This window comes from Meles meles, chromosome 9, assembly GCF_922984935.1.
Source record: "Meles meles chromosome 9, mMelMel3.1 paternal haplotype, whole genome shotgun sequence".
NCBI lineage: Eukaryota > Metazoa > Chordata > Mammalia > Carnivora > Mustelidae > Meles > Meles meles.
Window position 1 is genome coordinate 57,730,130 of NC_060074.1, and position 17,977 is coordinate 57,748,106.

Here is a 17,977-nt window from a genome sequence, read left to right on the forward strand (position 1 = left end):
AACAAGGGAAGGTTTCTGAACTGTCTGATCCAAAGTAGCTGGAATACTTCCCAGCTGGTTTTATTACACTGGGGTTGAAAAAGAGCATGATGAGGTGTGGATAGGATGGAAGACCTGAAAATCAATGCTAGTCCTGACTACACAGGGCTAAGTGACCTTGGGAAGATATGTCATCCCTCTGAACCTCAAATTTCTGTTCCATAAGAGATGAATAAGTCCTTCCTTAGAGGGGAGTGGATAGAATTCAGAGATAATCATATAGGGCATTTATTGGAACTCAGTATTTGGAGTATAGTACCTGGAACACAACAGGTGCTCTGTAAATGTTGATTCTTTATGCCAAGTAAAAATGGCAAAATGGGAATTTGGCTTTTACCTGAAAATGTGACCTCAACATAATAGTAGTACATTTTGTGAAACCAAAGTGAAATTAACCTATTTGCCAACCAAACTGTGGAGTACACGTTTATACCTGTTTATTCTTTACTAGAGGTCTGTTTGCCAGCCTATGTACCAAGTCTAAAATTATTATTATTTTTTAACCCAGTATAGTATAGGGATGTGCTGGATGTCTCAGTTGGTTAAGTGGCTTCCTTCAGCTTGGGTCATGATCTCAGGGTCCTGGGATCGAGTCCCACACTGGGATCCTTGCTCAGCGGGGAGTCTGCTTCTGCCTCTGCCTCCCGGGCCCCTGCTTGTGCTCTCTCTCTCTCTCTGACAAATAAATAAAATCTTAAAAAATAAAAATGTTTAAAAACACAGTATAATACCATAGTAGATTTTTAAAAATAATAATTAGTAAGGTTAAGGTAAGGTAACTGAAGTTTTTCAAGTATGTGGCCTAAATACCAATTCAACTGTTTCCCCCATTATGTATCTGTATTTTCACACATATAAAATTCTCTCATTGTAATTGATTTCATCAAACTTTAAGACATAGTGATTTTGAGCAACATAATTTTGCCATCCATTGACCTAAAAAAGAAATATCTATTGTAAACAAAGTCCCTTTGTCCTTTTCTCCCTGTTATGTGGAAATATTTATCTTTCAGGCAGTTAGACTAAGTTAGGACTTAGGCTCTACGTCCAATGTAAGCACATATTTATATGGCAAATAAAGAAGCAGAGCAGAATTTGGGCATTTATTTTCGGTTACAAAAATTTGTGTAGTTAAATAATATTTTAAAATTATAATAGACACAACTGTCATTTGTTAGTATGCTGGCAACTTGCTAAGCATGGTGTATATATATATATAGAGAGAGAGAGAGAGAGAGAAAGAGAGAGGGACTGTGAGACATAATTATCCCACTTGACAGATGGGGAAATCAAGTTCAGAGACAATAAGAAACTTCACTGACAGCTATGTACCGAGGTGGGGAAGGAGGGGTGTGAGCTCCAATGCCTATGCTCTCAACCACAGCTACTTTATACTATATCTAAAGAACATATACATTGTTAGTCCCAAAAATATCAGAGAGAGAAAGTGGTCAGAGTTTAAAGAAGTGGAAAATTTAAAGTAGAGATCAACATCAAGGTCATAGAATAGAATCATTGTCTTTAACTGAGAGACCTTGAATATGTTATTCACTTTTTCTAAGCCTCAACTTTCTCATCTGTAAAATGGGGAGACTTTTACCTACTTTTTTGCCTTAATGCTTCTGAAGCCAAGGCACAGTGGCAGGTATATCATAAGTGTGTGAGTGTATGGTATATTGATATTTCTTTCCCTACAAGACTCTACTCTTCTCATAATACTCTTGCTATAACTGACTGGGTATCTTCTTTCAGTTCCTGACTATTACTATGTTTAAGTCATAACTGTGAATTAGGAAACGGGGTTCCTGCAGTTGCCTTTCTGGGGATGATACTTAGTGCATTAAAGAGTTCACATGCATGTGAATTATATCTCACTAAGAGATATAATTAATATTCCAAGGAAGTATATATACAACAGGCTGCCCAGCGTTCCACCCAGCTCCTGCCACAAACTATGGTCTTTTAAAGTAGCATGGTACAGGGAAGCCTTGCACTTGGTGAAAGCATGAGATATGAGCTATTGTTGTTGTTCTTGCTGTTTTTATTTTTATTACTCAGGTCACTTATTGTGCATACGCCTTGATCATCAACCCTACTGACTATGTGTAATAGTATGGTATTTGTATTTCACACCAAAATTCACTGGGGGTTCTGATCATCGGCTCTAGAAACATGCTACATGCCATATTTAGCCACATATTTAGCTTAACATTTTAGGTCAATGGATGGCAATTTAGCCACCAGCATTTTTAGGTTGCCAAGAAAGCAGGAAATGTTTATTTCTCTGATTCTTTTCCAACATTTTCTTTCTTTCTTTTTAAAAATATTTTATTTGTTTATTTGACAGAGATCACAAGCAGACAGAGAGGCAGGCAGAGAGAGAGGGGGAAACAGGCTCCCCGCTGAGCAGAGAGCCCGATGCAGGACTTGATCCCAGAACCCTGAGATCATGACCTGAGCTGAAGACAGAGGCTTTAACCCTCTGAGCCACCCAGGTGCCCTCCAACATTTTCTTGATGTCTTTTTCATTACCTGAATATACTCATAAACCCAGAACAAAGCAGTAAAGCCTTTTAATATGGCCAATATGGATGCATAAATGTGGTTATCTCTCAAGTGGTCTCTGTAGTCTTTAGAACCCCACTAAAGGGTATAATCCTGGGGTAGTGGAGATTAAATGAGTAATTATATGTAAAACTCAAAAAGTAAGTGCCTGGCACTGTTAGCTATGAAAATGACAGTTATATACTATGTAAAACAAGTATGGAAGAGAAGAGTGGGGCATAGACATGAAAGGAATAAAAAAGCAACTATTCCTTACCTTGCATTTTTTCACAAACAAACCCATGACCTTCTTTTCCACAGTCTTCAAAATACCATTTTCCAGTGAAATGAAAATTAGGATTACTTGACAGCAAGGCACAGAGAGGAATATGTTTTTGAACTTCAGTGGTGTTATGACTTGGAATCTTTAAAAAGATACATATGTTTTAAAAAAAATGGTAACATAAAGCATTATTATAACACTGACATTTTTATTAAGAACAATTTGAAAAATTCAAACACTATTATTGCTTTTTTTGCATTTAGCAAACCTGGTCACAGATCACTTCATAACCTACAAAATAAATAATTATTGTGATAGTAATACATAGTAATAGAAACACATGAAAATGATATGTAATAGCATTATTAAAATTAATATATCGATAACAGAATTATAAAAATTTATGCCTGTAAAGTATAGGAAGTAAAAAAACACTTTAGTAAGTATCAAATAGGATCTCTTGCTAAACAATTTCTAAAAAATAAATCTGAAAACTTACATTTATTACATCAAATGGAGACCAGTTAGAGTATGCCACAGGCTTTCCATTTACCCATTTCTCATAATTATCATTTTGTAACCCTATCCACACATTAGTGGTCTGGCCAAAAAGATTCATAGTAATGAAAGCTGAAAAATATGAATACATTATCAAATTTAATACCATATAAACTATTTGGATAATCATTGAATTCTGTTTATAGCTGTAATTTTAAATGACAGCAAAACTTAATTACCAATCAAATGCAGGAATTTGTTACTTTGTTCTTATTAAGGTAATTCAGTCTCTTTCACATCTGTTTCAGTTTAAATTGACACACATTAGCTGGCCAAACCTGGGATCTCATCGTATCATTAACAAAACTATTTCCAGTGTTCATTCAGTGCCTTTCTAAACAAAAGAGGATTTATCTACTATACTTAAACTGAAGTATACAATTGCCTAAATACCAAATACAAGCGTACAGGTAAATCTAAAGGGATCTAAAATTGTATCGTGCAATTATAAAAGAATATACCTCAGATTATTTTAGCCATTTTGAAATAAAGATGATACGTATGTCCTTATTTTTTTCCACTGCTATTGGGGAGACAAAAGCTTCCAAAAATCAGCAGTTTATAAGCAATGCAATGTACTTTTACAGATGTCATGATATAAGCCTTAGAGGTTAAACTGAAAATGTGTCATCAGTAATATAATGATTACAATGTGGATTTGGAAATATTAGTATTTGGGGGAACATTTAAATAAATATTTGAATAAAAATGGTTATTTTTGCCTGATTGAACATTGAGTACTCTACCTTGCTCCACCTCATTTTCAATGGCGACTAGTGTTCCCCCTTCTTCAACACAGAAATCTTGAGCGGACGTCCAGTTCTTCCAATCACTTGGGTCTTTGGGGATTTTCACCAAAAGGCACTTTTGAAAAACATCAAAAAAAAAAAAAAAGCATTCATTTCCATATTTGTCTAAAAGAGTTAAAAACCTCCTAAAGACGCTGAGGATCAATCTTCAGAATTTTTTATAATTTTCTGTAGTGGAAATGACTCATTTTTTTCTTTGAGCTGCTCCAAAGGTGTGAAAGTAAAACAGAGGGCCAGCTTTTAGGGTAAGTCAATATTTGCCTACATTTCTATCCAGCAGGAAGAGAAGCAAGGATGTGTTTTGTTATGCAGGATATCAGAACAATGTCTTCTACTCAGTGAAAAATAGTATTCCTTTTAAAAATGAGTTAGCCCAGGGCGCCTGGGTGGCTCAGTGGGTTAGGCCGCTGCCTTCGGCTCAGGTCATGATCTCGGGGTCCTGGGATCCAGTCCCGCATCAGGCTCTCTGCTCAGCAGGGAGCCTGCTTCCCTCTCTCTCTCTCTGCCTGCCTCTCTATCTACTTGTGATCTCTCTCTGTCAAATAAATAACTAAAAAATCTTAAAAAAAAATAAAATGAGTCAGCCTGATTGCAAAGTGTATAGTGGTAGACTTAATTTTTAAAAAATTTGGAGGTAGTAATTAATAGCTTAGTTCAATTTTATTTACAAAACACTTCTTCACTTTAAATGAGAGAGGAATACTAGGGAATCAAACCACATTGGGTATTTAAATTCATTAATTCCTTGAGTTAGCTGTGTGGTTTGTAAGTCCACAAGGAAGAGTCAGGAAAGAAAAAAACAAAACAAACAAACAAACAAACAAACAAAAAAACCGAGCACAGTTGGAAGGAAAGCAAGGGCAGACCCAGGGAAACCTAGGACAGAGAACAGAAAGGAGGGTGGCCAATAGTGGCAATGGAACATAAAAAGAAGGCTGTGGGATTTGGCAGTGAGAATTGTTTGTTACTCATGAGACAATCATGTCTGTAGCACAGCATGGTTTGTCATTATGGGGTGAGGAGTGGAACAGTAACTATTGGGCAGGTCAGGGAGGGTCAGTGAAATTTAAACTTGTTAATAGGGCCAGGTGGAGTCAGGGGAGAGGGAGAGAGAGAAAAGAAAGGCTGTAGGCGATCAGGCAAAGTTCCAGAGAAGTCAGGAGAGACTGTAAACAAAGGATATTCCATATGAACTATTCTCTTATCAATGAACACAGGCAAACCCAGTCATTGATAGGTTAGATCTCAAGATTTCACCACTGAGAAAACTCCAGTTACAAGATTAATTCTAGGCTAGTGTGGAAGTCCACACTTGAGCGAGCATCCTTCCCCATCCTCCTTTGGAAAGACATCTTTCCTCATCCTTTAGTTTCTATATTTCAGTCCCCCAATCCTTCCCCATCATCATAAACTCCCTAAATAGCAGAGAGACTCCCTCTTCTCTGAACATCACAACAAAGAAGTTCCCCAGTAAATATTTATGGAACATAATAAAAGCCAACAGACTCCTAAGTAGTTGTCAAATGACATTCTCAGGCATTCTAGATTTAGTCCAATGATTCTCAAAGGGGAGCATTCAGTAATGTCTGGAGATGTTTTTGGTTGTCACAGCTCCAGGGGGGAGCTTTGCTTTTGGTGGGTAGAGTACAGAGATGCTGCTAAACATTCTATAATGCACAGGTCAGTCCCCTTGCAACAAAGACCTATCCAGCTCCAAATGTCGGTAGTGCCCAGGTAGTTCTTTTCAGAACACAATCCTGATCATGTCACTTTTCAGTTTAAAACTATTAGGGATTTTCCATAAATACATACATACATACATACATACATACATAATGAATAAAACTATTAAGGATTGTCTATTGTTTTCAGGATAAAAACCAGAAACACTGATGTAGCCTGGAGTTACCAACTAACAGAAGTACATTTCCGATTCTTCTGGTCCTCTTTACCTTGTTTGCTTCACAAAGAAAGGGAATTGGCTTTAAATGATTTTAATTTTATAACAACTATTCCTTTATCTATTTCCTTTCATTTTGTCTCTTTTCTCTAATTACAAAGTCCAGTGAGTGGCACACACTAATTATTAGGCAGTCTTATCATTTAATGTGAATTCACCTTGTGTTCAGATAGTCATACTAATGAACCATTCATAAATACCAATGAACCTCATTGGTTCAGTTAGCTCAATAAATCTTTCCAGAAAACACACACATGCTCCCCTACCCTACCCTCTTACTCCCCATCCCCCCATGTTTGCCTCAGCCACCATTCACCAGCTTGACTGTTTCCTGTTACCACAACTTCATCATTTCTAAAAAAAGCCAAACAAACCCCAAAACATATTTACTAACACAGTTTGAAATGGTGTCATTAGTAATTAAAGCAAAGCAGTAAGATGAAGTACAGCACTCTTAATTTTAAATGGTTTACTTACTAATTTGCAAAATGTGATCAAGTTTAACGCATCTCTTATTATCACCAGGAATTAAGGATAGCCTACTGTATTGCAAACAAGTTTTGAACACAAAAGTCTTTTTTTTAATCTCAAAGTAATTTCCAGCTCAAAATTTGAAAGTGGAATTTATGACCTTTCCCCCAAACTTGGTCCTTTTCCAGTGTTCTTACTGATGTTGACTGGCAAAGTCAGCCACGTATTTATATGAGCTTGAAACCTGGGAATCTCTTTGCCTTCCCATTCCATCGACTTTTCATTTACCATTTAGACATACATCCCATTTCTCAGAGCCTTCCCCCATTCTTCCCATTACTGCCACATCACAGTCTCTGCCTTCTCTATCTTAGCCCAAACTACTTCTCTCTTGCCTGGATTATTACAGTAGCTTCCCAACCACTCTTAAAACTTTCCTCATCCTTGCCTTCACATCTGTCTTTGCTATTGTAGCATGAATGATTCTTTTCAAAACTCAGTCCTGGTGTGTCCTTCTTTAGTTAAAACCCTTGAGGGGCTTCCTATTGTTCTTAGGATAAAAACAGAAACTCTTTTTCATTTCACTTTTCACATTCTAGTTCTCTATGCTTCCTTTAGTTTCTTCAATAGGTCCATTCCCTCTCACCACAGGACTTTAGCACACCCTGCACTCCCCTGCTTTTAATGCTTCCTGTCCTTCTGACAACTTCAGTCAGGTTCTTCTGTTAAAAACTTGTAGAGAACTGTGTAACTCCCTTTCATCGCCTGTGTTACAGTTATAGTGTTACCCTCCTGATTGGTTTGCTAAAGTTTGTTCCCCCTCTAGTCTGTAAGCTACAAAAGAGAAGGGATTTTGGGTTTTTTTTCCTTACCATCAAATTATCAGTATCCAGCATAGTTAAATGAATGAATGAATAAAGTGCTGATAATGTGAATACTGTTCTTTTTTTTTTTGAAAAGAGGAGAGTATTTTTAAAGGAAAAGCTATGTTGTACATGAAATCAAATTTTGGCCAATTCCAAACTAGGTGTGCAAAGCAGCCATTAGCACTCAGTCCAGATCCTTGTATAAAAATATGTGAATGGGACACCTGGGTGGCTCAGTCAGTTAAGTGTCAGCCTTCTGCTCCGGTCATGATCAGAGTCCCAGGACTAAGCCCTGCATTGGGCTCCCTGCTCAGCGGGGAGTCTGCTTCTCCCTGCTCTTCCTCCCACGGCCCTGCTCCTGTTCTTTCTCTCTCCCTCAAATAAATAAATAAATAAATAAATAAATAAATAAATAAATAAATCTTTTAAAAAATATGTGAGTAGAAGCATTAGAGTTAACCTACTATACACACAAGTACACGCACACTTAGAATTTTTTCTGCTTATAGCCCTGCTGTGACAACTGTCTTAGATGACTCACTCTTTTAGGGGTAATCCCAGATTAAGACTCATATATAATCAAACATAGAGGAGATAATTGATGAAACATTAGAAAAGATGCTTAACTCCTGGTAGCTGAGTTTTAAAACTCTTAAAGGTGGATAATTAGTCAACCAACTTGGACTTTTTTCTTAGAAAAAAGAAAAAGAAAAAATTATTCCCAGGAAAATGACAAATAAGAAGCAAAAGAACTGTGACCTGAAACATGTCATTGCTACCTCCCAGTTTTCCTTCTGTAACTTTGTTAATCAAGGGAGCCATCCCCATGGGGCTCTCCTTTTCAATCCTCCTATTACCAATTTTTCTAATGATCTGATAAGCCCACTTATTCCAAGGTGTTGATGACAGATGAGGCAATCTCAGAAATATTGCCCTTAAAAAAAATAGAGTCAAGGCAAAGGTGTGAGACTCAAATGGCGGGATTTTAGCCATCTTAATGCAGGGGAAGGCCCGGTGGGTGAGGACACCTGGGGAACCTGAAACCTCACTCTGGGAAAGATCTCTTTTTTCAGGTAGCCTGCTGTGACAGTATTTTGTAGTCAGATCCTCTGAATGATTCAAAGACTAAGTTGTGCAACTGTTGCATTGCTGGGCAAATATTGGCTACCCATTTGAATAACCGAGGGAGCTTTTAAAAAACACTGATTCATAGATCCAATGCAGATTAATTAAATCAGAATCATAAGGATGCCCCTGCACCTTGACATTTTTAAAAAGCTCGCAGGCTGATTCTAAATATTTGATCAGGGCTGTGAGCCACTAATCTAGCCGTTAATTATCTATAAAGATTTTTTAAAAATTTTGAGCTACATGAGGATTTTTAATCCTGCTCCAATCCTGCTTCAGAAAGTCTTTCTCCTCGCGCGTGTGTGTTTGTGCTTTATTCATGCCCCTTTCTATTCCTTTCAAAGGAGGCATTTACTTGCTCTCCTGCCCTGAGTCTGCTCCACCATTACTGCTACCATGCCTCTATACATACATACTCAGTATGCTTCCACAAGAGAAAACATGGACTGGAGTTCAGCTGTGCAGGTGAAGAAGTCTGGGGAGAGGAAAATAACCAAGTCCTGAACCAAAAACAACCATTGAGAGTTTCTGAGAATTATTTCTCTAATGCCAAGGATTTGATTTGCTATGAATTTCTTTAAAATATCCTCTTTTATACATGGGAGAAATAGTGATTAGTAACTAAAACAATTGTGTTCCTACTTTGGGGTTGCTCACTGTCTGTATTAAAAGTGTGATTTTGAGACAAGCTAGGCATTCCTTTGTGGCTTTTCCACATAGAACACTCCAGGGTGCATCTGTTCTAATAGTCGCAAGGTACAAAAATTGACTGAAAATAAAGCAAAACCTTAACATAAGAGCTAAAACTGTAAACCTCTTAGAAGAAACATAATAAGTAAAATTTTATGACCTTGGGTTTGGCAACCTTTCCTTAGATATGGCACCAAAAGCATGAATAACAAAAGAAAAATGAGATAAATTGGACTTCATTAAAATTAAAACATCTGTGTATCAAAGGACATTAGAAGAGGCAACCTAGAGAACAGGAGAGAATGCTTGCAAAACATGTATCTGATAAGAGCTTAATATCTAGAATATATAAAGAACTCCTACAACTCAACAATAAAAAGACAAATGACCCAAATAAAACTGGGCAAAGGACTTGAATAGACATTTTTCCAAAGATAGTATAAAAGTGGCCAATAAGCACATGGAAATTACTCAGTATCATTAGCCGTTAGGGAAGTCTAAATCAAACCACAATGACATAACGCTAGACATGCACTAGGATGGCAATAATAAAAAAGATAATACCAAGTGTTGTCAAAGATGTGGAGAAGGGGCACCTGAGTGGCTCAGTCTGTTAAGTGCTGTCTTCGGCTTTGGTTGTGATCCCAGGGCCCTGGGATTGAACCCCGAGCCAGGATACCTGCTCAGTGGGGAAGTCTGTTTCTCCCTCTGCCCCTTCCCCTGCTTACACACACTCTCTCTCTCTCTCTCTCAAATAAATAAATAAAATCTTAAAAAAAAAAAAGATGTGGAGAAATTGCTACCATATAGTTCTGCAGGCTTGTAAAATGGTTTAACCACATGAAAAACAGTTTACTGTTTCCTCAAAAAGTTAAACATAGAATTGGATTATGATATAGCAATTCCATTCCTAGATATATATACCCCAAAGAAGTGAAAACAGGGACTCCACTAGATATCTGAATGCCACTGTTCACTGTAGATTTATTCACCATAACCAGAAAGTAGAAACAACCCAAGTCCATCAACAGATGAAAGGAAAAACAAAATATGACATGGAATATTATTCAGTCATAAAAAGGGATGGAGTTCTGATACATACTATTAATACGGATAAACTTTGAAAACATTATGCAGAGTGAAATAAGCCTGAAACAAAAGGACAAATATTATATGAATTCATGTATATGAAATATCTAGACAGGCAAATTCAGAGATAGGAAACAGATTAGAACTCATCATGGGCTGGAGAGAGGGGGATTGGGAGTTATTGCTTAATAGTTACACAGTTTCTGTTTGGAATGATGATAAATTTGGGAAATAAAGAGGATGGTTGAACAACATTGTGAATTTAATTAATACCACTGAACTGTACACTAAAAAATTGTTAAAATGGCATATTTTATTTTAAATATATACTACCACAGTAGAATATCTTAAAAGAGAACTAATTGTCAAAGATTTTAATTCAAAACTTAGTTTTCGGGGCACCTGGGTGACTCAGTGGGTTAAAGCTTCTGCCTTCAGCTCAGGTCATGATCCCAGAGTCCTGGAATCAAACCCCACATCGAGCTCTCTGCTGGGCAGGGAGCTTGCTTCCCCACCTCTCTCTGCCTGCTTGTGATCTCTGTATGACTTGTGATCTCTGTCTGTGAAATAAATAAATAAAATCTTCAAAACTTAGTTTTCTGTTGAATACTTCCTACATTTTTTATGTTGAAATGTATAATTGGTAGATTTTATAGTTTGGGAAAATAGGAATCAGACAGAAAACACTATTAAAAATGTATCTCAATACCATAAAGTTTTAGAAAACAACTATATTTTAGAAGATATCTCATAGTGCCGCCAGATTGTGTCATGGGGCTAATTCTTAAATTTCATATGAAATGACAACCGTAGGAAAGAGACAAGACTACCAGACTCAAAGGTCAGAAAACCCGAAGCTGATTCTCAACCTGACACTTATTTCCTGTGAAGTTTCAGAAAAAGCACACTATGTTATTAGTCTTGGTCTTCTTATATATAAGAGGGGATAACAATTCTATGTACTTCAACAATTAAATAAAATAAGATATATATCTATGATCACCTAGAAAAACTCTTAGCCACAAGGTGGAAGAAACCCATGTTCATTAATGGGTGAGTAGAAAAACAAAATATGGTATATACATATAGTGGAATATTAGTCTCAAAAAGGAAGGAAATTCTGCCAAATGTTCTAACATGGATGAACCTGGGGGACAATCTGCTTAGTAAAATAAACCAGTCACAAAAAGATAAATAATATCTTATCTGTAGTATCTAAAGTAGTCACATTACTAGGAACGGAAAGGTTGCCAGAGGCTGGGGGAGGGGGAACGGAGGGTTATCGTTTATTGGATTTAGGGTTTCAGTTTTACAAGATGAAAAGGTCTGCAGATTCATTGCATAACAATGTGAATATACTTAGCACTACTGCACTATACACTTAAAAATGGTTAAGATGGTCAACTCTATATTATGTGAATATTACCACAATTTTAAAAAGTCAATGCCAAATATATATTAGGTGCTCAACTAATGCATGTAAAATCCAAATGGCCCCATATCACAAATTAACAATGAGAAGAAGTTCACGAAGAAGAGAAGGCTCTGCCAAATGTAACTGAAAACTGGCTGTCCACAGTCAAAGAGCAATTTCTTATTAGCATATTAAATTATGACACAGTTTGGGTTTTTCCATTATCAAAGAATGAAATATTTATAATTTGGGATGCATTTTAATTACTTCCACCTAAGGCCTATAAAGTTATTTTATTATAAAACATAAGAAGTGGAGGGAAAGTTTTGGCCTTAATTGGAGGCAGTATCAGAAATAATAAATCTGGTTTACAATATCCCCACTGGCAATTAAAAAAAAAATTTCAATTCTGCATAGAAGCACCAGCTTTATGGGCTCAAGATGACATTGACTGAGTTACGTTATTAGTGGGTCAATTCACAAGGCGGGGCGGAGCTCTGTGCTTGCTGCAGGCAGGGAAGACACAAAAGGAGAAGATTGAGACTGTACCCTCTGGAATTGACAGCTCATTTGGGGTCAGGGCCTAGTTACACAGGCTCGCATGCATCATGCCTAAAGAAACAGTCACACAGCACAATGACTGTGTCAATAGCAAAAACTAAGTATACCAATGAAGGGTGGTGCCACCGCTGTTTCCTTATTCCTAGAGGTTTGCTCCTACCTACACTGAAAACTCTATCTTGAAAGTTGTGACCAAAAAAAATTCCAGGTCCTAATGGACAATTCCTGGTTTTTCAAAGCCACACCCACTCTTTGATTATGTTCTAAAATAAACATCTAAAAAACAAAAACAAAGGCAACATTTTGAAAAAGAATTTACCTTATAGTTAAAATATAGCCATCCTCTGGGACATGTTCCGTGTTGTTTTGGGGTATCTTCCTCTTTCTCTATGATCCAAACCTTCTTTCGCTTACAGATGCTAGGCATAGAAACGGAACACTCTTCAGTAGCCCATAGTCCTAGAAGAGTAAATGGGTTAGAAATGACATGGAACAATGCTGGCTCTTAGTAGGTGTTCTTTATCACATTTTTATGACTGCTGATGGTTTATCATAATTTCTTTAATCTAGAAATTCAACTAAACTGCTAAAAAAATGGTAGAGTTCTCTAACAATAAGAACAAACTGGGCAGGGTGCTAAATCAGTAAATCTAATTCAAGAATGTAGAAATTTTGCAAATGCAAAACAAACAAACAAACAAACAAACCCCAACTAACTAAAATACTACAGTTGAAATCACAGAACTGATTAAAATTCTGAGACTATTTGGTTTGATTAACAAAAGAATGCAGAGTAATATTTTTGTCTTAAAATATTCGACTTCAATATAAGGAGAAAAAAGATTCTAAAACAATAAATGATCATTTCTAATTTATGATTCTTTAGAAAATACACAGTTTTGAAAAATTAACTCAGTAACTTCTAAGAAAGAAGCAGTTTTTGACACTGACCCTTAAAAATAAAACAGGCACACATAGACATACCCTCAGGAAGATATATCCCAAAGTCCTTAGCCTCCTGGAAAATGTATTTTAATTTAGAAGAGCTATATTTTCAGAGTAAAGGTTATAGAATGCATTTCATTAGCATTCAAGCTATAAATCCCAGAATAGGGCAAGGATGCATGTAAATTGCAAAGGCAGTTTCAGTTTTTCTAGTGTGAGGGATATAAGCCAAAAAATGTTGGCATTTTGAAGGAGGGGCTGGAATGCTATTTTTAATGCAAAGTAGCTTCTAGTCTTCCAGAATCACAAAACAGCCTTTCTGTAGGCTGTTGTGACACCTGCTGGCAAAAGAGAGCTGATTAACAACGTGGTTTTTCCTTTTCCCTGCAGATACCCTTACACTAAGTATTGCTTTCCATATTTATCCCTCTCCTGATTTGGGACACAGGTTCCTTATGAATCTCTTAAAGGTCAGGAACATAATTACCTTTTATAGGATAGAAAGAGTGGGATGGATAACACTGTACTGATGAACTGAATTCAATTTCAAAACCCATCTTAAAGGTACATGTATTTCTAAATACAGCCTGGAAGTAGTTGGTGTTCTATGGCAAAAGCAGTTAGTGCCAAGTATTAAAAAAATACTGAACTCAATGAAAATTTCTCTTAAATGGGAAAGTGGGAGGAAATTCCAAGGGGTTAAAGTTCTGGCCAATTATAACTGAATCATTAAGAAGAGATTTTTAAAATGGGCCCATATTTAAATTTTTTAGAGGCTTGTATCTGTCAGGCATTTTTTTTTTTTTTAATTTGACAGAGATCTCAAGTAGGTGGTGAGGCAGCCAGAGAGAGAGAGAGGAGGAAGCAGGCTCCCCGCTGAGCAGAGAGCCTGATGTGGGGCTCCATCCCAGGACCTTGGGACCATGACCTGAGGCGAAGGCAGAGGTTTTAACCCCCTGAGCCACCCAGGCGCCCCTGTCAGGCATATTTTTGACCAGTTTCATTCGGTCTATTTCTGGTGCTGTTCTGGTGCATGAGGAATGACTTATCTGGTTGTAATTCATTTTCAAGAACATGAATGCTGGAATTAACTGTAGGAATGGCCATCCTTAACACTTAAGACTAATGAAACTCATCACATTCAATTAAAAAGCAAGCTAGCCAAACAAAACCTTCTCACTGAACTAATGCAATGAAAAGGAGACTTTAAGCCTTCTGAAAATTTTCAGTTTGTATTATAAACCCAAAAATGGATAAATAAAATTACCTGTTATGGATGAAATGAAGCCGCATCTCTGGCTCTGATTATTCATAGATCCTTCTCCTCCTTTGTCCCAGTTCTGATATATTACTGGTGCTCCATCTCTCCAGCTGTAGGTAAATTAAGAATTTTAGGGCCTTCTTTTATTCCTTATGTTTAATCTCCAACACCATTCTTGGAGTTCTGGGGTAATTTTTATTAAATTAAAAAGATACTCATATCTTTGGTTAGAGAAATGAAAATTTCTAACTTAAAGATAATGTTTGGAGGCTACCCAAAAACTAATCACTAAAATCTCATCCAATCATTCTGCAAATAAAACCTGTCAAACAAAATAAAATGCAAATTGATCTAGTTCCATACCGAAATTCATCATTGGCTTTTTCTTCTCGAAGTCCAATCCACCAATTTACACCAAACTTTGATAGCTATTAAAGAGAAAAAAAAAGAAAATGTCAGCTTTTATTCTACTTGTTTTCCCTTTTCACTATTAAGATTAATGGGGTTCCTGTTAATAGCTTTCTATTCTTCAGTATTTTACTCAATTATCTGAAGAAGAGTACACTAAGGCCTATCATCTTGAGAGAACCTGAAACTTCATTATTTCCAAATAGTCCCTCCTCATTATGTAGGAAATTGGAATCAAATATTGAAAATCTTTCTTACAACTTTCCGGATATATTTAAAAGTAAATTTTCTAACTCTCATAATAGGGCTTTAAACAGTAATATTGTAAAGTAAAATAGGATGTGGACTCCTATTTTTTGACTAAAAATTCAGTGGTTTCTCATCTCAGTGATTTATAGTTCACTGCATATGTCACACTGTTCGGAAAACAATTCAAAGCACCAAGACATCAATAGTAAGAAGAATTTTGAATTTTTGGCATTAGCCTGATTGAGTATTAGCACCCTCCCCATTTTAATAGAGAGACACAAGATAGGACAAAGGAATACTACAGAACTTCCACTGCTTAACAACAATTTTCTGCTTAACAGAAAATTATTTCTATATTTTACTAAGTTTGTACCATTATTTATCACACAGATCTCAGTGCAATAAAGTATGAAATGAAACAGCATGTTCATGCATGTGTGCATGCACACACACACACACACACACACACACACACACATTACAGCAAATGTAATACTGGACTTATGAGCCAGGAAATTGAAATTCCCTCTTTACCTATAAAAAGGAAGAGTCAGTAAGGGTTTCTAAGACCTCTAAATCAATATACTTTATTGTGTGTATGTGAAATGTAACTTAATTTTTAAGGTAAAAACCTGTTAATTTGAAGGCATTGTATATTTAAATTTATACTTCATTTCTTCTTTAAAAATTGGAGAATACATTTTAAGATACATATTTTTTTTTCCACATGAATGTTGGGTCATCATACAACAGAATATAACATTTTAATTTATAAATAGATATTTTTATTCCTTGAACAGTGTGGCTGTCTGCCATATCAGCAATTTGAGAATAATGCAAGATGGAACAGCTATAATTTGGGATCCCTGAGGTGTTGTTTCATGGACATGTTCTTACATGCTGAATTTAGCTTCCCATTGTCAGGCTTTGGAATGGGTCCATTGAGACTGGCTGTGAACTCAGTGGGAGAACCACAACAATTTCATTCAATCTAAAGAGGTCTCATGTGCAACAATAGTGGAAATCATGGTCCAATTGTTCATTGCCCCAATTAAGGACCTCTAAAGAGAAATTATAACTACTACATGTTAAGTGACATATTTATTACCACCTTAATTACAGCATGGTGATCCTCCACATGGCACATCACAACCTGTTGTGATACGGAATAGAACCGCAAGCTAGAAGGACAAGCTAGAAGATTTCCAGGGTGAAAAAAAATCCATGGTGAAAAATAGGTGTTGTAAATTTTGGCTTAGGTATTAAATTATAAAAAAACAGACTTATTAATATTCTTTCACATAAAAAATGTAATATGACCACAGATTTCATAACAACTATGTTTTATTACTGTCATAGATCGTATCATATGGGAAGAATACTTATTAAAAAAATAAAATACAGCAATAGGCAACATAATCTATGAAGTAATTGATCTATGAAGTAATGTAAGGAAGAGTAACCTGCCATGTCTTCAAATGTTTCCATCAAAAATATCAAAATTAACTTATTTTAAGGGTTTAAAACACTATATTTTGGAGGATGACTAATACATTTGATATATTTTTGCTAGAAGTATTTAGACATGAAATTATTTTTTTAAAGATTTTATTCATTTATTCCAGAGACAGTATGAGAGAGACAGAGAGAGAAAGAGAGAGAGAGAGCAAACACAAGGAAAGGGAGCTGCGGAAGGAGAGGGAGAAGCAGGCTTCCGGCTGAGCAGGGAGTCTGATGCAGTGCTCAGTTCTTGGACCCTGGCATCATGACCTGAGCCAACTGTAGATGCTTAAGCGACTGAGCCACCCAGGTGCCCCTAGACATGAAATTAAAATAAGCAGAACGAACCCTAAGTTCTTCTTATTTTAATTTCATGTCTAGGGGCACCTGGGTGGCTCAGTCGCTTAAGCATATGGACTCTGAAAACAACCTGAGGGTTTTGAAGGGGCGGGGGTGGGAGGTTGGGGGAACCAGGTGGTGGGTAATAGGGAGGGCACGTATTGCATGGAGCACTGGGTGTTGTGCAAAAACAATGAATACTGTTACGCTGAAAAAATAAATAAATAAATTTAAAATAAGAAGAACTTGCAATTTTTAAATGCAAATATTGCACAATGCAGCATGAAAATGTTAGCGGATTAATTGGCTAGCAGTTCATATTAAACAACTCCTAAAGTGCTTATGGCTTTTTACTTTTTTGACATTAATCTAACCAAAAGGATAGCTCAAAAAAGAAGTACTCAAAAAATTCACTCTCATCATGCCTGTGGTATTCTGTTATTCAAAGAGAAAATACTGACTAATCACTTTTTCAAGACAGAAACACCTTGTTTAAAAAAAATCTGCTTCAGATTTTAAAAATTGCATCCAGCTTTCTTTTTCAATAGTTAGTTCTTTTATTTTCCAACTAAATGCAATTTTTGCTTTTCACATTTCTGAGTTACTAGTCTTTATAGGGAAACTATACAACACAAATGTAATACTAAAAATACTTAATTAGGGGCACCTAGGTGGCTTAGTCAAGCTTAAGTACCTGCCTTTGGCTCAGGTCACCATCCCAGGATCCTGGGATTGAACCCCGCATTGGACTTGCTTCTCAGCAGAGTCTGCCTCTCTCTCTCCTTGCTGCTCATGCTCTCTCTCACTATCTCTGTCTCTCTCTCAAATAAATAAAATCTTTAAACAATATTTAATTACTATTC

The 17,977-nt window shown here is 36.4% G+C and overlaps 1 protein-coding gene across 4 annotated transcripts in view; it reads right to left on the reverse strand.

The window, feature by feature from the left end:
* PLA2R1 (phospholipase A2 receptor 1) overlaps window positions 1–17,977 on the reverse strand; it is a 127,004-nt gene that overhangs the window by 10,654 nt on the left and 98,373 nt on the right. For all 4 annotated transcript variants that reach the window (XM_046019572.1, XM_046019571.1, XM_046019573.1 and 1 more), the window contains 6 exons: window positions 14,982–15,046; window positions 14,625–14,728; window positions 12,732–12,871; window positions 4,171–4,288; window positions 3,366–3,496; window positions 2,861–3,008 (listed from right to left, as the gene is read on the reverse strand). In XM_046019572.1, the coding sequence (XP_045875528.1) occupies window positions 2,861–3,008; window positions 3,366–3,496; window positions 4,171–4,288; window positions 12,732–12,871; window positions 14,625–14,728; window positions 14,982–15,046 (706 nt within the window). The remainder of the gene's footprint in view (window positions 1–2,860; window positions 3,009–3,365; window positions 3,497–4,170; window positions 4,289–12,731; window positions 12,872–14,624; window positions 14,729–14,981; window positions 15,047–17,977) is intronic.